This window comes from Nesoenas mayeri, assembly GCF_963082525.1.
Source record: "Nesoenas mayeri genome assembly, chromosome: 2".
Lineage (NCBI taxonomy): Eukaryota > Metazoa > Chordata > Aves > Columbiformes > Columbidae > Nesoenas > Nesoenas mayeri.
Window position 1 is genome coordinate 103,500,746 of NC_137543.1, and position 21,610 is coordinate 103,522,355.

General features: G+C 38.8%; 1 protein-coding gene across 1 annotated transcript in view; it reads left to right on the forward strand.

The window, feature by feature from the left end:
* Nucleotides 1-21,610, forward strand: part of TNS3 (tensin 3) — a gene marked incomplete at both ends in the record, with an annotated part of 226,390 nt that overhangs the window by 71,029 nt on the left and 133,751 nt on the right. The window contains 1 exon segment of the mRNA XM_080340298.1: nt 5,319-5,356. Coding sequence (XP_080196424.1) covers nt 5,319-5,356 — 38 coding nt within the window.

Below are 21,610 nucleotides of genomic sequence, written 5' to 3' on the forward strand. Positions count from 1 at the left end.
TGACAGACCTGGGAATTTGGGCAAAACATTTCCTGCAAGAGGGAGATGTTTTTCAGTAGTGGTATCACTAGCCAAGCTACTAAAATGGCTGAGCTTTACCACTCCTGAGATACTCTGACATCCCCTGTTCTGTGGTATTAAGAGAGAAGACTGGAATTGAGAACTATAAAAACAATGTCTTGATTACACAAATCTTTTTATATGCTTGGTTTAGATTACATTTTGTTGTGGAACATCCAGGACTCTTCCATTACTGTCAAAAAATAACTATAATAGTATGTGTCTGTTTTGGGGAAACTGAATTGGAGATGCTGAAAGAAAGGATCTTTCAAGCAGCTGAGCCTGTGAGTTGGTATTCTAATTTATTATTTGTCACCAGAAAGTTAAAAATTAGTATCAAGAGCTGTGTAGTGTATGCTTTTGGGGTAAGTGAACTTTCTTAGGGATTAGTAAATTCTTAAACTAGATTACATCTCTTAGATTTTCTATTTATATGCAAGTTTGTGGCCCAAGAGTTTTTCTGAATTACCTTGCTTGTACCCTTGCCATGAATAGAGTTATTTAAAAATGCACACATACAAAAACACCATGGAGAATCACTTGATAAAAGTTTTGGTTAAGTGTGAGGTTGTCGTTATAAACTAGTCATGTTTTAATATTCACTATATTTATAGCATGTTAGGATGTTTGTATGAAATATATCACCATACCATATATCCATTAAATGTTAAAATGTGACGAGATGAGTAGCCCTTACTACACAGATAAAAGTTTAAGCTCTTTGTCCTGGTAAACCATAAATTATTCTGTTACAGAAGTGCCCTCTTACTTTGTAAATATATTGCTACTGGTTTTCAGATAGCATCTTAAATGCATGAATTTAAGAAGTAGACTTTAATTTCATAAAAAACCTTGGAGCTTAAGTCTGAAAAATATGATTCACTGTGCTTATCTTTCTGTCTTTACCCTGGCATCAGTATTGTTAACTTGTAGGAATTACCACATCTTCATTTTGATGCAAAGAAATGTTATCTTTTTTTTTTTTCCTTTCCCTTTTCAAAAAATGGATTCTCAGAGCTATTGTTTAGGAGCTGTTTTGAAGTGTAGCAAATTGACTAAATATGGCTTGGCCTCCATTTCATTGCCAGCCAGCTTGGGACAGTTGTTCTTGGAACTGATGCCAGAATCCTTAAACACAAATTTGGAAAGTCTGGTATTTGACGAGAGCTGATGTGTGGGATGCAGACATTCAGCTGTTCAGTTGAAGAACTGAAGTAGCCTTGCTGAGTGTGACACTGATTAAGTCCTTTGGACTGTTTCAGACATATTTTTAAATTTGAATACACTTGAACTGTCCTGAAAAGAACCAAGTGCTATTTTGCTTGTAGAGTTTTGCACGAAGAATGCCAGCATTCAGTAGAAGCTGCTTGTTGAGATCTTTTAACTGTAAGTTGCATGTGTTTTCCTTAATTTTGATGCACTGTGAGTATGCTCAGTTCTTCATATGTTTTTGCATTGCACGCTTGCTGCACTGAAAAAGCATTGGCTGCACAATTGTGGCATAATATACTGCTTTTTTAGCCGTAGAAATTTTCTGAAAGTGCCTCTCTCTGCTATTCGAGACTTTCCATAAAAACAGCTGGCATATTCAAACATGGTTATCTCTGGCATTCTGGTGATTGAGGTAGTCCATCTCTTTGCAAGCACTGTAAGTGCTTGAAGTGAGACAAAACCAGACTTCGGCTGAAGGGTTTCATCCATCCAGGCAGGATAGTTGTGAGGTAGTAGCATTAGCTGTGGCAGGATGAATTCTAAGTAACAAAATATTAAGCAGTTTTATTTTTTTTTTTTTCTGTGCATGAGTGGTTAATTTGCTAGTGTTGGTGAAGAGATCTCTCACTGTTAACAGTTTTCAGCAGCTATAGTGGAGAAAACCGTATGTATTGCTTTGTAAATGGAAGTGCCTGGAAAGGCAGTGGTGCTTCTCTCCACTAACTTTTCTGTGCTCCGATATTTGGAAGGTTGTGGCTGCTGCAGCATGGCCCGTATTACACTCACTCTTTCTCTGCGCACCTGCATGCTTCCTCATACCTGATTCATGGCACTTTCTTGATACCTCTCTTTCTTTTAAATGATGCTGATACTTCCACCCCTGCTACGTGTGTATAAATATATATTTTATTTTTCTATTTTTTTTCCCCTCCCTTCTGGAGAAATAAGTAGAAGAGACAAGGAAACAGAAGGACAAATTAGATTAAAATTACTCTGACTGAACTCTATCTGTACTTTAAAACCAATCCTGAAGTTTATTCTCATGACTCTACTACACTAGCAATAAAATTGTTGGTAGGAGTTATCATCTGGAGATTGATAATTGGCTTCTGGTTAGTGATCCAAGGTGTACTTTCTTCCGATCAGTTGTTAATTCCTAAGCAATGTTCTATGCTAACAGCCTTTTCATTTTTTGATTTTTTTTTTCCAATTGGTTTTAGCAAATGGTTCTATGTTTACTACAAACAAGACTTTAGTCATGTATATATGTATATATGCATGTATATATTTGTGTACATGTATGTTCACACACACACACACATATATATTTGTAAATGTTTATACAAACACATGCAGATCTTCATATACATAAAAAAAGATTACCAGCAAATGAAAACTTGTGATGCTTGTTGTACCTCAGTAGATTACACAAAATGCTTTGAACGCTGGAGCCTGTGGTAAATGCCAAGAACAGCCCATCAAAATAGACTCAGTCATTATAACTTTTGTTGTTACAGGCAGAGATTTGGTATAATAGTGAAATTCAAACCTGCCAGAAAAGGGATTGTTGGTTGGATCTCTTAGCTTGGGGATCCATTTCTGTTGTTGGGATGTAACTGGTGTACCTTTTGGGAGCAATGTATGCAATGAGCAGGAGGGAAGGGGGAGAATCTCCTTTCTGCTTCTGAGCACAAAGGAATGCTTTGTTTGCTCCCAGCATCTGGGCAGTCAGTGATCTCATTTCAGAGTGCTTATTTCTATGCAGTTTTACTATCATAATCAGCTTTATTAGACTGAGGGAGAGAAGGTAAAGATTTAACTTAGTCTAATCCACGAAAGTGCTGGATTTAGATATGAATAGTATTTCTGGATGCTGAGGAAGAGTGAGTCTGTCTACATGAATGAATCAGATCTCTGTCCTCAGAATGTTACAGATTTAAATACCTGGAAAAATACACAGTTTGTTTCAGTCAGAGAGCTTTGCCTGGTGTTTATTTGGCTGTTTACCTCTTGAGGCTTTTATAGTCTTTGTTTCCTTTGAATTGCATAAATATAGCAATGCTTTGTTTGCAAAGTGTTCTCCCTTCAATTATGCATGGAGTTTGTACACTATATTTCTGTGTTACTTATGAGTTTCAATGGGATATTGCTGAGAGACTCAGTCATCTTGTTGGTATCCACGCTAAATTCACATCTGAGTTCACTGCTGTGTTACACAACAGTCGCACACTCTGACTTTCCATGTACATGGAAACTGAAAAAATGTAATGGCTGCATTTACTGTTACCTACATCTTTAATAAAGATTTTGTGTATTGTTGGTAGCATTTATGATTTGGTTTTGCATGAGCCAGTAGCAAAATTGTGGAAGTTGTCATGGAAAGAAATCTAGTTTTGTATTTCATCTTGCCCCCTAGAAATCTAGGCTTAAGCATCAGTAAAGAAGATGAGAACCTTGTCTGTAGTGTCAGGACAGATCTACTGTTTTATTCTTTACTTCTTCTGATTGTCTCTCTTTAATCTTCTTTTTTTTCTTCACCATTTTGCAGGAGAACTCAGGTTGTAGAAGAAAACAGTATGCATGCATATTTTTAGAGCATCTGTTAGCCTTTTGCAATGTCAAAGCTAATCATGCTGATTTAAAATATGAATTGTGCTAAATATGCACTTTTGGTGCATTAAATCAATTAATTTAGTCTTCCCCCATACTGTCACACAAGAAAATTAAGCTTTTCCTTGTGGATTAAAGGCCATCTTCCCTTTAAGGTTGATAGCATTTGTAAGTATGTGGTTATTGATTGTTATCAGTGCTAATAGTTAAGCAGTGTATTTGTGTGAACACTAATAAATTTTTAGAATAAAGAATCTTGATCCCATTAAGTACTATGAGCAAAGAACATACTCCTAATTTATACCTGGGGAAAATAAGAACCCAGCACCTACAAGATTGCATAAGAAAATGGGCCAGTAAGCCTTACCTTTTTTTTTTCCCTTGAGAAGTGACTGGAGCATGAGGTTTTTTTATTTAGCAGTCAGTGCCCTTGAATCTGAAATGGGTATGGTCATTTATTTGCTGACATCACATCTTGGCAGTTGTATATTTCCAGTTGTGTCAGGCTGTAGAATATCTTAGTGGAAGCCCTGTGAAAAGAGCTTGGCTTTCAGCTTCAGTGGCCTAAGGTTAGGCCCCAGTTAATCTTTCAGCTAAATGTCTGTGGTATTCTGCAGTTTACTGATTTTGAAGATTGAATAAGTAAATTTTTCCTGAATGTAAAATACAGTGTAGCTCACAGTAACCCAAAGGATAGACACGGTATGGAAAATAAAGCAAGTTTCAGAGTAAAAAAGGAAGTGCATATAAATGGAAAATCTGTTAACACCAGCTTGTGTCAGATTCTAGCTGTTATGCTGTTGCATCATAGTTATATTGCTGTTCATCTGGCTACTTTTTGAGTGCTGTTTTCTGAATCTAAACTTGCTAGTATGATTCATCCTTTCCTACTCTTACGTCATCAGAATTTAAAAGAAATCAAGTGCTTACCTCTTGGAAGTAATGTTTGCAACACTGTGTAAACTGCATTTCACAATCAGACATTAAAGTCTGAACAGTCATGATTGCTTGTGAGTTTGAAGTCACCCTGCTTTTCTTAGGCTTCTGGAACTGCTGATATGACTAAAATTCGCAGGTTAAAATGGGAAGAATTTGATCTTGCTATCCATGTTATTTAGATGGTAACACTTCTGGTGCATGTGAAGCTGTAAAGGTAGGTGCCAAGATGATCAGTCCAGGAAATTTAACTGGACATACGTTATGATAAGCTGGTGGAATGCGCAAATCTGATAACATTGCTGTAATTAATAAATCTTTCAGGAATGTGTAAAAACTACATGTATTTCTTTTTAGTTAGTTTGTTTTGAAGTATGTAAATACTTATGTATGTACAGACTTGAGTTTGGCAAGATCTCTAGCAGAAAGCTGATGTAAAGAAATGTAGGGGAGAATCCACTCGCTCTTGTACTCATATATTTTATTTGCTTTTGTTTTAGTTTGCAAGTATGCCTGCCACAGGAAATGCGAAGAAAAGGTAAGCATATTTACTTGTCTCACTTTTTGCTGCTGATCCACGTGTTTGAAATTGAGACTACAAAAGCTGTACCAACTAACTAAGATTAAGATGATTATTAAATCAGATGCCTAACTGTCAAAAAATACTATATTTTTTTGCTGGGGTATTGTTCTTGCCATTAATAAAAACCAGGTCCCTATGTAATCGAAACATCTGCATCAGTGATTGAGTTTCTCATTCCTCCTATGAGAGGTCATGTGTCAAGTTTAAAACAGCAAGTTAAATGGGGGAAATATAAACCACACAGTTATAGCAGAAAAGAAGAAATGTATTGGAGTGAATAAGATGTATATCTGTATAAACACACACGTGTGTGTGAATGTGTGTGTATAGACACACCCCTACATATCTATCATTTATATATACATATATAAAATTTTTACAGCAACAGAGATCTAAAGGCAAACTTTTGGCATTGGATTATGAAAAGTATAAGCATAATATTAATTTATTTTCAGTGTGTACTGTAAATAGTTTTCACCTAGTTCAGTTTCATTACTAGATTTTTGTTACTTTTAAAAACATGAGTCCCTTTCACATGAGGTGAGATCAGTAATTCCATAGTCTCAGATCCCTAGGTTTGTGTAAATCAAAGGCATTTACAGAGTGTTGCAATCTAAATCTAGCGGTCTTAGAGGGCTTTACTTTAGCAGCACCACCTTCATGGGATATTATTCCATGTTTTTAACTTAAACTTTTGTTTAGTACTTGCCATTTATGAAAACAACATTTTTTGTAGTTAGAGCACTGAGCTTCTGGAGACCATGGATCTTGTACTTGTGCAAGGATTTGTTTGTTTCAGGGCTTCCAAGAAATGCAACTAAATTCAAGAGAAAAACCTCTGCTTAGTGAAGGACTTGGAGATTTGTCAAACCATTTGAGGAAACGCAATACAAGTGGCAGTTGGCTGAGCATCTGCCACTTCGAGTGAAAAATTGTGCTTGTGCATTTGAAAATTGCTGTGTTATGTGGTATGCTGAATAAATGCAGAATTTTGTTTTTTCATGAAATAAGATGATAAAGTACACACAGTGGTAAAGTTTGCAAGAAAGATACTGCCTTTTGAAAGTTTTCATCAACTACATATATTCAATAATAATAAGTAATAATACTATAGTAATGGTGGTCTAGAAGTAGAAGGGAAACAGTTTACTAGAAAGATATACTTTTTATTAGAGTAGATGAGGTTATTGATCCCTCTTTGCACAGTAGCTTTGGTTCTCCGAACAGCAATTGCAGTATGGAATTCTACCAGCTTCCATGAGGAAAGATTCTGGTTTGTTGATAATGTTGGTAGCTTGCAGATTTGCTCAGGTAGGTGCTACACAGGTGTCGAGTTTCCAGAAGTAATGGTACATAAGCATTCTCCTGGAGAAACTGGCTGCTTGTGGCTTGGACCTGTGTACTCTTTGCAGGGTGAAAAACTGGCTGGGTGGACCGTCCCAAAAAGCTGTGGTGAATCGTGTCAAATCCAGTTGGCGGCCGGTCATGAGTGGTGTTCCCAGGGAATCAGTACTGGGGCCAGTTCTGTTAATATCTTTATCAGTGATGTGGATGAGAGGGGATTGACTGCACCCTCAGTTTGCAGATGACACCAAGTTGGGTGGGAGAGTTGATCTGCTGGAGGGTAGGAAAGCCATACAGAGGGATCTGGACCAGCTGGATCAATGGGCTGAGGTTCAATTGCATGAGGTTCAACACAGCCAAGTGCTGGGTCCTGCTGCACTTGGATCATAACAACGCCAGGCAGCAGTACAGGCTCAGGGAAGGGTGGGAGGAAAGCTGCCTGGCTGAAAAGGACCTGGGAGTGTTTGTTGACAGCCAGCTGAATATGAGCCAGCACTGTGCCCAGGTGGCCAAAAAGGCCAACAGCATCCTGGCTTGTATCAGGAATAGTGTGGCCAGCAGAACTAGGGAATTGATCGTCTGACTGTACTTAGCACATTAAAGTGCTGGAGGCAGTTCAGAGAAGGGCAATGAACCTGGTGAAGGGTCTGGAGCAAAAGTGTTACGAGGAGCAGCTGAGGGAACTGGGGCTGTTTAGCCTGGAGTAAAGGAGGCTGAAGGGAGACCTTATTGTCTACAACTATCTGAAAGGAGACCATAGCATGGAGGGTGTTGGTCTGTTCTCCCAAGTAGTCAGTGATAGGACAAGAGGAAATGGCCTCGAGTTGTGCCAGGAGAGGTTCAGATTGGATATTAGGAAAAAATTCTTCACGGAAAGGGTTGTCAGGCGTTGGAACAGGCTGTCCAGGGAAGTGGTTGAATCAGCATCCCTGGACATGTTTAAAAGACATGTAGATGGGGACAGGTTTTAGTGACAGTATTAGGTTAACAGTTGGACTCAGTGATCTGGAGAGTCTCTTCCAACCAAAATGATTCTATGACTCTATAAATTATACAGGAAGCTGTTGTGAGAAATTCTTTAAACTTGTTTTAGAGACAATTTCATACATGTACCATATGTTAAAAATGGGAAACTATATAAACTGGTTATTTATTCTCTCAGGCATTTGGGTATTGAGATATTCGAAAGACTAATATATGGAGTGCTAAAAATCTGTAGTAGTGTAACTATCATTGAGATACTGGTTTATGTTATAGTTTTTAAATAATTGAAAAGAGATGATCTTGTTACATTGTTCATCCTGATTCAGATCTGTGTTTTGCCTTTATTGCCTAAGATGACATCTGTATTCATTCATCTGGTTATCGGTTAAAGAGAGGAATGATTCTGATGGTTTTTAAGACGGTCTGAGAATATACTAAGACCATCTAAGAACGTTGCAGGCAACCTAAAGGATACCTGTAGCTGTAATTGTATGCACTGATTCAGATCGGTGTGTGGAAAGTGTTTCATGGATGCCAGCTTATCCACAAGTATCTCTTCACCCTAGAATTTCTTTTACCACTAAGAGAAGTATCCTGCATCTTCTATAAAACTACATTGTTCACAGCCTATGGGGAGTAACTATTTTTACATCATTTAAGCTTCCCCCAAGACAAAATGTGTAAGCAGTTGGTCACCTGACAGTCACATGGAAAAGGAGTGAATGAGAACAAAGAACCTTGTACTTTGGAGATCCTGTAGTCATTTTGGAAAAGAATAATGTATCAGCACAGTAAAGCATCACTCAAAAGACTATTGGGGTCATGAGTATTCATAAAAGCAATATTATATGCAAGTCTAGCCATAAAGCCTCATAACAAAACAGATAATGTCATAAAGATTTTCAGGTAAAAGCAGCAGCTAAGGTCTTCAACTGACAACATGACAATGCAGGATTTTAAGAGGTTGTCAAGGCAATAACACTATTATGCTTGGAAATGAAAAACATGTTTCTTGTTACATAAATCATCCATGAAAAATCTTTATGCAGACCTGAAAATAAAGTGGACTCTGAATTTGATCATAAAGTACAAATGAAGGAAGAATCACGTTTTGGAGTTGATCAGGATGTCAAATGCTGCCTTGTAGGATGAACCATGAATCGGTTCTGCGAGGGCTTTCTACTTGCTCCTGACGTAACAGTGAGTACAAAATAACAAATGCAGGCAAGCATCCTAATGATATTTCAAAACTTAGGGCACCACTGTAAGAAAATGTGAAGTTACGAAAAGAAAATTAAAGAAGCAGATATTAGCTTGCACCAATTTAGGCTGTTGCATTGAGTGCCCTTATATAGATGTATTTATAGTGCCATTACATTATATAGATGCCTCATCTCTGGAAACATTCAAGGTCATGCTGGATGGGGCTCTGAACAACCTGATCTAGTTGAAGATGTCCCTGCTTATTGCAGGGGGTTTGGACTAGATGAGCTTTGAAGGTCCCTTCCAACCCAAACTGTTCTATGATTCTGTGTCAATTACATAATGGTTACAACATTTTAAATTAAAATTATGTAGTATAAATCCACTAGATCAGTCGATTTATACAGTCCTAAAATTACACTTGGCCCTTTGAAGGCAACCATGAGGCTGATGTTGCCCCTGGTAAAAAGGAATTTGACATGCCTGCACTGGATGGTACAGATGGATGCCAACATGAAAATTGAATTAGCTGTAAAAGAAAGTTACCCAAAAATCCAATTAAAAAAAAAGTGCCAGAAGTCCAAACTTCACTCTCTTGGAATTGTATGTGGAAAGAAACAAACAAAAAAGTGAATATAGTGGAAGTCTGGATATAAAACCTAAGACATATATCCTTCTCCGTCAGATTGCTGTTTTCAATTTAGCCCTGAAGTAGGGGGTGGGTATGTGGCTGCAGGAAGGAGTAAATGAAAATTAAGGATTCACAAATTCAGAACAGATGTCAGGAAGCAGTATTTCACGCAGAGAGCAATGGATATGTAAACATGTCTCCCAGGCGCTTTTGCTGAGATGAAAAGCAGTGAGGTTACTCAGGACTGAAGCTGTCTAATCGCATCCTGGCAGACAGAGCTCTGAGTGGGCTGCACCACAAAGGGTCTGGCCGATGAATCTGCTCTGAAGATGTCCCTCAACTCTCATGTCCTGTGTGAACTCCTGTAAGCTATTTGTGAAACTCTCTGCTGCATCTCTGCCAGTCAGAGATCTCAGTGTGCACTGGTTTCTGTAGAAGCATTTCATTTCAGTACAGCCTCTCAAGGCGATTGTTTTGCCTGCATACTCAGTGGACCTCTTCTGCACCCATCGGCATTATGTACCTTGGCAGTGCTGAGCTATATCAGCCCTCTTGTTCTCAGCCTCAGAAACTTGATATGTGTTCATAGAAAGACACATGGCTGCATCTGTAATGTGACTTCTCTGGTATTCTGTCTGTACATACTCGTAGTGAGGTGTTGTCCTGCTGACAAATACACTTGCTCATCACAGAGGCCCGATGAACCATACTTTCTTGCATTTTGATAGAAACAAGGGCCTAAAAATGCTGCACTATTTGAGCGGTAGCAGGTTTTGTTAACTTACTGTACTATAGAGATACCTGTTCTGACCTTGGGAAGCCCTCATAAACTTGTCATTGACTTTGTACAGATTAAGCTTTTGTAATATACTTGAGTTTGCAGTAGGTTTATTTAGAACTAAAGACAGCCGTTCAAATTGTTATGTTATGGCAGCATATAATACTATCTCAGTTTACTGTAAAAAAAATATACTATTTGTTCTTTAGTCATCTGTACTTTTTTATGTATGTATTGTATTTTAAAATGCTCTCTAAAATAAATTTTTGTTTTCACTCTTAAAAACTTCATAAGAATGAATTCTGAAAGAATTTTGGTTTAATGTACAAATCCCAGTCCGTTCAGATAATTACTACCTTGTATGGCCTCAGCTCATGCATGTTTAACTTGGAAATGTTTCTTTGTGGCTGTTTGTTTGGATGTACATATGTAATCAGTGTTCCTTAGGGTTGCGGAAGCTACAGCGTATCTAACGCCCCATGGCTTTGGTCTGGGTTTTGCCCTGGGCAGTTGAGTCCCCGTAGGTTTGTAGCTTTGTCTTGGGGCATGTCTCTCTGTGTATGATGTAGGAATACTTGTTTGTCCCCCCACAAAGTTTTCCCTTAACTGTCTGTCCTGGGATACCATTTTGTCCATCTTTTGGTTTTGACTCTGTCAGTTAGGTATGTGGTGTGCATCTGGGGCATTGAAAGGCATAGTCTCGTGACTCCAGCCAAACTTTTTTCTTTGAAGTCTGGGAATTTGAAAACCAGTTTTTGTCTCCTGATCTGTGGGAAGACTACAAGCGGGAGGGGGAGCCTCTTGGCCATATTTTCTAGACCTTTTTCTTGTATGCTGATTCTCCTCTTGAGAACTGACTGATTTTATTAATTTTACAAGGAAATGCTTACATTTTCTTACAATCAGTAAGCCTAAGTATTTGCTGAAGTCTTTTGCTGAATCGGGTGTGATCCAGCTTTATGCCTTTGCCTAGCAAACATTGCATGTATCCTTAATTCAACCTGGAAGATATTTTTGCTATGCTTAAGCCAAAGACATTTTTCTTACATAATGCAGTTTGATTCTTTGCTAGTCTGAAATGACGTTTCAAAGAAACGAATATCCTAGGCAGATGACTCTATGGCTTTTTCCACTTCCAGTAAGTTTAACTTATATATGGGTTTGATTCAGCCCACCTTCTCCTTCACCTTTCAAGAAGGTGTCTTAGACATCTCAGGGGAGTGCAGGTCTAATCAAAGCTTTTTTTTTTTTTTTTAATTAGTAATCTAAAATCCTTGTTTAGACTAGGTTCCTGAGCTGCAGTGTGCCATGTGAATGCTAGTAAAGTTAGATCAAACAATTTATTTCAAATTCTGCAGTGTTTTGGTTTTTTTTTTTTTAACAGAAATAACATTCATAATGTATTTCTACCATTTTATCATTTACAAAGCCACGAAAATTGTTTTAATCATAACAGGCATAAACTCTGATGTGACACTTTGTCCTGCTAATTTCTCAAAGGCCATGTTTTTTGTGATTCCCTTTTTTAGGAATTTTTATGTGAGAAAATATGATTCTTCCCTTGATGTTGATCTTCCTTTTTCTGTGAACTGTTAAAGCTGTTGCTGATTGATGATTGAAAGAAGGCTCCCCACTGCCTCCAACTACCATAGTCCCTTGTGATATCCTAATATTTTTCTTTCTTGGTCTCTTTAACAGTCTAGGAAATAGGAACATGATTACAGAAAAATGCATAGAAATAAACAAAAATTTAACTTGAATTATTGTAAACAAACATGACTAGCAGCACTATAGAAGGGAGAGTGACAGTAATCACAGCAAAAAAAATCGCAAGGAATGGTGGTTGATTTTGGTCCTGGGTTGCATGTTCAACTTGTATTGTGAAAGTAAAGAACTTCCTATCTAGCTATCTTTATGTATATGTGGAGAAACTAATATTGGTCAGATATTTTCAGTTTGGAGATTTAAAGCACAATCTGTTCTGGCTCTCAAAAGGCTCTATTGAATTTTCTTACTTGGGTACTTTTTGGACTGGTTTGTGAATAAACCTAGTGCTTACTTGGGTAGTGTTTTTAAGGTTGTGAGGCTGGGATAAGTCTCTTGCAGTGGATGGGCATGAAGGCAGGTACTTCTACCTTATGAAGGCAATCATTGGCCCTCAGCAGTCCAGTGGGACAGATACTTATGTGAGAAACATATGTTCCACTGCCATATGACAATTTCTTTTCTGTGTTTTTGGAACAAGAAGGAAAGATCCTTCTCTCTTTTGTGTATGGTTGTCATCCTTGCCAAGAGTTCCAATGCAAGTCACATGGACAGTTGCTTCATTTACCTTCCTGAAATTTAGTTTACATTCCTAAAAGGATGTCTAATAGTTCCCGTCAAGTGGCTGACAGATATACTTGCTCATGTTCATTCTCTCATATGCGTTTGACTCTGTAACATACACACACATGCGAACAAGGCCACTACGTGAGGTGATTTTATTTATTTTTTTTTAAATTATTTTTAAATGTCAGTGTGGGTTCTCCTTAATCCTCTCAGATTTTGGGCAGAGGGAATCAAGGACTTAAATGAAAAATTGTGTCATGTTGTTTCCAGGAGGCAGCTGTGTGAACCGAATCTCTGTGATTGATGCATTTTTGTGGTAATCTATAAATCCAAACACATTCAAAAGGCTGAAGACTTCAAGGATTTCTTTCTTCATAGGCAGTGTTTGGCATGTTACATTGCCATGCATGCAACCCTTTCAGTGCTGCCTAGCACTGGGCTGGAATAAAAATGTTTGCAGTTGAAGTCTGAAAGATTGCTGTGTTCGTTTTGTAACTGACATTTGACCACTCAAAGGGGTCTTCAGGTTTTTTCTGATCGTACCCAGAATCAGTATTTTGCAGATCCTCCTCTTCGCAAAATATTTTGTGCCCTGTTAGATATAATACCACTGTAATGAACTGTGTAATGAATAAGCCTTCAGATTCAACCAGAACTGTATGTTATTGAGCGATATGAGGACTTGAAATTGCTTTTTATGGGCATAAACCTTGCATTGTTTAAGTAGCAGAAGTGCTGTGATGGAGTGCTTTGTATTTGGCAGTTAATTTGCTGGGGCTTTCAAAAAATGAAAAAGTATTTTAAAGTATGCTAGTGTTCTTAGGTAAGAACTGTCATTTAGACTTACTGTTTCAGATAGCTTGCTATGTTGTGCAAGACCCAGCTGGTACATGTACAACTTCAAGGTTTGTTTTTTTCCTTGCTGATTTTATTTTAAAAATAAATTTAGCTGTTGGCAAAGGGAAAAGAAGATAAGATGATGTTAGTGAGGGAAGGAAACAGAACAATTTCTGCTTTTCTTTGTTCACCACCATAATGTGGGTAGGTTACATTTTCATGACAGATGTGAAGTGGAAAATCTTAGGGTGTTTTAGGAGAGTTGGGTTTGTTGATTGGTTGGATTTTTTTTCCTCCAGTGCCCTCTCTTGTTTTGGCTGATTTTTAGGAAGGATGTATTTACTGGTCCAGTTGTTTTCTGGCTAGCTCTGGTCCTTTCCGTGTATATACATTAAATCCCACACACACTTGCCATGTAACTTTTTTTTTAAGAGAGGTAGAAACACGTTTGTCAGCCTTTTAGAATGGGATCAAAGAACCTGGGAATGATGCATTTTTACATTGCTGCTGCTTGGAATTCTCCCTTAGGTGACCTTATGTAGCTCATGCCATAGTCAGCTTTGGGAAATGAGAATTAAGTAGGTTACAATAATATACTACTCCTTTCTTTGTGAGTTACTGTTATTAAAAGTTGTTTACTCTTACTGTACATGATGCTCTTAGCCTTTGCGCTAGAGGCATTTCTTTTGTGTCTGCTGTTACAGCTAAAGGCAATAGCAGCATCTGGAAGGGTACTCTGAACATCAACAGCTGCTGTAATTGGGTAGCAGGCATAGTCTCCCAATGATGTATAACATTTTGCCCCTTTGCTGTATCATGTTTTGCTTTTGCTGGGGGTTTTGAGGAAGAGTGCATACTCTTAGGAAATGATTGAGTTCCCTTTTGCAATGTGACATCTCAAAAAGTTGGAGCCACACCAGCCTTAGATTGCCTTACTGACTTGATGGAAGAATGGGAACTGAGATACAGACATTATCATGAATAACCACAATTTTTTGAAAGCATAGAATGAAAGAGAGTGAGTACTATTTGTTTTGGAAGTTATGAGCTCTGTCCCAGAAGAAGTCCTCACTGTTTTCTATCAGCAAGCTGAAATGTCTGAGCTTCACTAGAATTTGCTTTTACTACTTCTGTGTGATAACACAGCATTTCATAGTATTTTGCTAGTCATTATCTCTAAAAGGCTGCTTCACTTGTCTTATTCTGGCTTGCTGAAGAAGACATTTAAAATACCTCCCACAGTTAAAGCACAGTAAAGGAAATTCAGCATTAGTGAAAACAGTCTATTTGGGAGAGCTAGTTTTGATGAGAAAAGATATGTATTTAAGGGTGTCACAGAGAGCATTCTGTACCCTTTTGTTGTGTTGTCTCTTTTTTGAATAGCTGGAAAATGGAAGATATATTTAGAATGTACATGTTTAAGACTTTAATATATTTTTAGAGGAGGGAAATTTGTTAAAATGACTAGAGAGCTATGAAAGTCAGGATTGTCATATAAGAAAGTCAGAAATACTGTAATAAAATTCAGGTGCCTCAGTGTCTTCATGTTGGCCTTCAGCAAAGTGCTCTCAATCTCAAAAATGGGCAAACTGGGGCCTTCTAGAGGGACTCTTTCTTTACAACATGAGAATATATTCTGGTGGGAAAGTGGAAGATTCCTTCTTGGTTCCTTAACCCTTTGGGCTACTTTGGCCTCCTTTGTCTTACAGATGAGTGTACTCCAACAGTTGTTCTGAAGGATTTATGTAAACTTTGGGCTGGAGAGGTCACTGTGCTGCTTTGCGATGACTCTTACAGACCTTCTGTCACAGAGTGAAATCAGTCCTGTGCTAAGTGCTGTAGGCTTTAAACTGGCCTTGGTGAGATGCAGAGAACCATCCTGCAGATTTTCCACTCTAGGTAAATAAACAAAAAAACCTCAAAACAAACAAAAAAGCCCAAAACTCATTACTTTACCATCAAGGTGTCTTCTGCCTTCATATCCTGATGTTGAGTAGAAAAGACTGGCGTTGTTGTCTTCTGGAGCTCTACTTGTCTATCACGTTTCTCTCTTCTCTGTAACATGTATTATGAAAAATATCCTCCCTCCGATTTTAACCTAATTATATTGTTTAAATATTGCTTTTATGTTAAATTGTTGTCTTTAATACTTTCATTTAATGGACATCTCTCTGTCCCAGCTGGTAAAGGTACACTGGAAACAGTGAAACCTGTGGTCTGAGCAGTGACCTCTGCAATTTGTCATGACAAAGCTCCTGTCTCCTCCTCCTAAAACTTCTGATACTGCTGGCTGTGTGGTGCCATTTGTGACCACAGGAACCACAATGCCTGTAACTCTTATCATCGTTGCTCAGATCCTGGAAGCAGACTGAAACTGATAAATCACACCAATATGTTAAAGGTTAAAAATTCTAAGGTACAACAGCCCTGGTGCTCAGCTTGTTTCTGCTCAAGAAAATCCAATCCATTTTTGGCAGTTTGTTCTTTTGGTAAAGGAAAATGTCTGGGGAACTGTATCCTCGTTGCCTGCTAGGGCCTTCCCTATCTGGTAGTGTTGCAAGATTTATTTGACTTTGCAAATGAAGCATGTTTTCTCATGAGGATTCCACCAAAATAAATAGACTTGGAATTAACGTAGTTCCCTGAGGAATGTATACCTAATGAAGCTTGCAGAAGTCAGATTTGATACAAAGAAAGCAGAAGTCTCAAAGATGTGCACAATTGCCAAAATTAGAATTTTTTTAAACTGTTCTTTGAGAAGCAGCAAAATGAGACATTTTAAGCAAAGATACTATGTTTTTGCACTCATTTAGCATCAACTAATTTCAACCTAATTTATAATTCTGTGGTTAAACATAGTAACTCAAGAGGGACAGTAGCTAGCACTCCATTTACAGTTCAGATTGGCAAACTAAACCACAGTGCAGAGCCCTTGTGTAAAGTCCAGTAAAAAAAAAATCAAAAAAAAAATCTAGTTTTAGGATTTTGGCATCTGCTGCCTGGTTTAACCCCTGTTAGCTACACCCAAGTTCTGACTAAGTTTCTTGTCCTTTGCTTCTGAACTCTTTTGGAGCAAATCCAGTGATCTGATAAAGCAAAAGACTTAATCTCTGGTTACTGGTTTACAATTATCAGTAGAAACTCATCCATTTTTGATTTGTGGAATCTTCTGTTTCATTGGAGTTTTAAAGAGATTCTTCTATTTGATCTTTTTTTCCAAATAACATATGTACCAAATGTCTGGCACTGTCTTATTCAGAGAGTGGGAGAACTACTTTCATGATAGAAGTGAGGACTGTGACTTTGCAAGATCAAATATCACAACATGGAAGAAAGCCAGACTTTGAGATGGCACAGATATGTGAACAATACTTTTCTGTATCTTGGGGTAACTGCATTCCTAGTTACTTGTGAAAGGTTTCTTTTCCTTTGGTGATTTCATTTGGAACAGCTTCGTTGCTTTGTCTTGGGAAACAAAGGTTTGTATCTTTATAATATGCTATATTTTGAAATCCCTCCTGAAGGTATGTAACTTTCCATTTCAAGGGCTAATTTCATAATTTATTTCATAAGTCATAATCCTAAATAGACACAAAGGAGTTGTGCAGGGGTCAGGACTGTAGGAACATGGCTTAGGTGTTACAGTGCTCTGTTTTTTTCCAATAAATTCATGGAGAGTTTCTCAAGCTTTGGCTGATCCTCTTTACACCTTGATGAGGTGGGTACATGTAGTGTTAGGAAGATGAAAAAGAAAGATGCATCTGGGAGTGAAAAAAACATTAAAATGTAAATACTCGATATCCCGGCAAATGATCTGTTGTGCAACAGTGGGGGGCACTGTGATGTCTCTGTTACAGCAAGTGGGGACAGATTTTATTTCCTTAGTGCCAGATATCCTGCCATTTGTTGACATTTTTTCTTGTTTGAGTTAACGTTTATCTCATGTTGGTAGGTTACTCATTAACTGATGTGAGTGCTGTTACAGTCTTATGAAGGAAAATTACCCACAGATTCATGGAAGTCAGAATTCTTCAACGAAGTAATTATTTTAAATCTTTTTCTGTCAATATGGGACTTCTTCAAACTAAGGCTCGTTTCAGGACGTACCGCACCAGGAAAGTGTTTCCATATTAACTGTGTATGCAATAACAGGTAGTTTGCCTTTCAAATAATTGTTTGGTTATTTGTGGGTAGACCGATATGTCTGTATCTGTGTGTGTATATGTGCCAGGCACTTGAGAAGGTAACTATTTTTCAAAATCAGGCAAAGCATTCCTGTATCCTGGTATTACTTGTTAATACATGAAAGTGCAGAAGCTAAATGCACCTTAGTTGTGTGTAATTATGAGATTATACACTAATGCATATCCACTATCTCTCTTACAAGAATAAAGACACTATCGAAAGTTGAAAAAATAAGTGATTGCAAATGTCTTTTTTGAGATGAGCTGTAGCTGCAGTTGGAAGGTCAGAAAAATCCTTCTGAAGTTTGTTTCGTGCAGTTGGTACACAGTGAGTGTAATTTTTTAAACCAATGAAATTAGACATTTATACTCTATTTTCTCTGCATTGATACTGGATTGGTCCTGCAGTCTTGCTTTCCAGCTCTATACTTTAAATGCTGATTTAAGGAGTCTCAGACCTTTGCAAATCAGGAAAAAGAGTTGGAGCCACTCACATATCCCCAGCTTACGTTGCCTGAACCTCGTGATAGCCTCTCTTGTTATCTGTGAACACGTCAGCTCTTTTGCTTATAACTTGTGTCTGCATTAATAGTGGAAGAATTTTCTGCAACTGCTCATGAGAACTGAAATTGGGATATGTAGAGGTCTTCACTGTTTTGATTCATCTAGGAATAAATAAGCTATTTGTGTATAAGGAGTCAGAGGAAAAAAGAATCAGTGCACTTTAAGTGATTCAATGTGCTTTACATTGAGTTTTGTAGCATGAAAACAGTAGCAGTGCATCCAAGTATTTGGCTTTGTGATGCATTTTGAGTGCTCTGCAGTTTAGTGACAGTGCAGCATAGTGATAAGTGGCAGTGTGCAAGGTTGAAGGAATTGCTGTGTACACCAGAAAGGATATTATATAACTCTTTGTTGGTCCTAGAACAGTAGCATCTAATGCAGGTGTTGATCTTAGTAAGTGCTAAAGACAGAAAACCAGGAGAAGATGGAGTCTCTCTGTTATTAATTATGCAAGCATATGATACTTGTTCATCTTTGCTTTTCTACTGCACTACCCAGCCAGCCTGCAAACTCTGTTGGGGTTTCCATTAGTTCTCTCTCTTCTTCCTGTTATAGGCAGTGAGAGAAAAGTGTTGAAATTTCAGTTTTTCTCTATTTTTAACCTTAGGTGTTGCTAATGAGTATACTAGCAAAAACTGAATTTTAGTGCTTATGATAAGTACCAAGTAATCACATGATCGGGACAACTGTGGACAGTCTTTTATCTATAGATGCAGTGTTTGGTGCTCCTGGTGATGGTGCAGGGTGCACAGGGCTTCAGTTCTTCCTGCCACAGACTGCTCTGCCTGGTGGTTTGCCACTTTGGCTTGAAAGGAGAATTTGTGGTTGTAATTAAAGGTGGCCTTTACCTCAGGCAAGAGGTCACAGACGCAGCTGATGTCTTTGCTTTCAGCAATGGAATGCTGTCATGACAGCTTATTTAACATCTTCTGTGTGTTTAGTAAGGTTGTTTCACAGTATCACAGAATTGTTTGGGATTGGAAGGGACCTCAAAAGATCATCTAGTCCAATCCCCCTGCTGGAGCAGGAACGCCTAGATGAGGTCGCACAGGAACATGTCCAGGTGGGTTTTGAATGTCTCCAGGGAAGAAGACTCCACAACCCCCCTGGGCAGCCTGTTCCAGTGCTCTGTCACCCTCACTGAGAAGAAGTTTCTTCTCAAATTTAAGTGGAACCTCTAGTGTTCCAGCTTGATCCCATTACCCCTTGTCCTATCATTGTTTGCCACCGAGAAGAGCCTGGCTCCGTCCTTGTGGCACTCACCCTTTATATATTTATAAGCATTAATAAGGTCACCCCTCAGTCTCCTCCAAACTAAAGAGACCCAGCTCCCTCAGCCTTTCCTCATAAGGGAGGTGCTCCACTCCCTTAATCATCTTTGTTGCTCTACGCTGGACCCTCTCCAGCAGTTCCCTGTCCTTCTTGAACTGAGGGGCCCAGAACTGGACACAATATTCCAGATGGGGTCTCACCAGGGCAGAGTAGAGGGGAAGGAGGACCTCTCTTGACCTACTAACCACCCCCCTTGTAATACACCCCAGGATGCCATTGGCCTTCCTGGCCACAAGGGCACAGTGCTGGCTCATGGTCATCCTGCTGTCCACCAGGACCCTCAGGTCCCTTTCCCCTACACTGCTCTCTAATATGTAATTTCCCAACCTATACTGGAACCTGGGGTTGTTCCTGCCCAGATGCAGGACTCTACACTTCCCCTTGTTAAATTTCATTAGGTTATTCCCCGCCCAACTCTCCAGCCTGTCCAGGTCTCGCTGGATGGCAGCACAGCCTTCTGGCGTGTCAGCCACTCCTCCCAGCTTAGTGTCATCAGCAAACTTGCTGATAGTACACTCTATTCCCTCGTCTAAATCATTAATGAATATATTGAATAATATGGGCCCCAGTGTTTGGTTGGATAGAGGAGTGAATCATGAGTGGCAGTCACAAAATGAACTGGAGAAGTGAAGCTTATTAAGACCCGGACTTGGAAGCGCAATGAGGAGTCAGAGAGTGCAACAGACAAACCTCAAGGGTTCCTATCTGTCCTGTTTTCTTTAGGGATAACAGAGAGATCATGAGGAGGCTGGGAGTTGAAAATCAGTTAGCTGCTTTTTCTTTTTTCTTTGTATAAGTATTTTGTGATTTTAAAAAAGCATTGGGAATCAGAGATGTATCTTTTCCACAAGAAGATATGGAGGCAAATGCCATCCCTTCCATGCTAGTGGTTAAAAGCTGTTCCGGAGAGTTGGGAGTGGAGTGGGTTGTCTCAGTGTAGTCGGGTCTGTCTCTTCTTGTCTGTTATACTTACAGGACTAATGTTTCTTTTGTTCTTGCAGCTTGCTCTGTTGTATGGATTGCATCTTCTGTTTATTACTCTAAGGTTTATAAATGACACATCAGGCTCCTGCTGCTCCGTAATCCACACTGTACACCATCACTTGAGAGCTAGTAGGGCAGCTCACCAACAGTTCCTTTGAGAAAGTGCCACCTTTATAGTCCAGGTGTTGCTAAAGAGTTTATAGCTCCACTCTGCTGGCCAAGAGGCAAGCCTGTCCTAGAGAGCTGTAATAGTGAAGGTGAACATGTTAACTGAAACAGTATTCACTGGGATTAAACTCAAGGTCCTTGTTAAAGTGAGCATGTGTGATGACTGTTACCGAAGCTCAGCTGAGTGGCACACATTGATGAACCACAATCTTTTGACTGTATGAGGTCTGAGAGTGCCTGATGTGTGGGACTATAGAGAGAAGCTAACACTTGGTTGTCCCTAGATCATCACATAATATGAGTTAGCCATGTTTTTCCTGGCTTTCTTTGTTTTGGTTTTTAAGTATTCAAACAAGGTTGTTTGTTTTTTTTTGTTTGTTTGTTTGTTTTTTTTTTTTTGGTGTGACGTGTAAAGAACATGTTCTCCACAGAAGTGTTTCAACTTGGAGCCAAGCCTCTGAAATTCTGTGAGTCCACAGAATAGCTGTTCTGCTTGCTGTGCTCAGCACACACCCCATAAAAAATCCAGAGCAAGTATAAGGTGTTGGTGACTGCTGAAGTTCTAGATTACTTGAAAAGCAGGATACTTACTTATGAACTGAAACTGAGGTGATATTAGAAGAATGCTGCGAAGGATGGAGGGGGGAGAAAGCCCTCCATGTTTCCCTGCATATGTGACCTAAGGCAAAGACCTGTTTCACTGATTGCTTCATGTGAGCAGGGCACAAAGTTAGCATTGAGCTAATGCTAATTCTTAAGGGAGATGAGAGAAAGTAATGCAGCCAAGAGCAGCTTTGGACACACAGATTCTACATCTGATCTGGTTGGTGCCCCTTTGACTCTGGATTTCACAGTATTTGAGGGAGCTC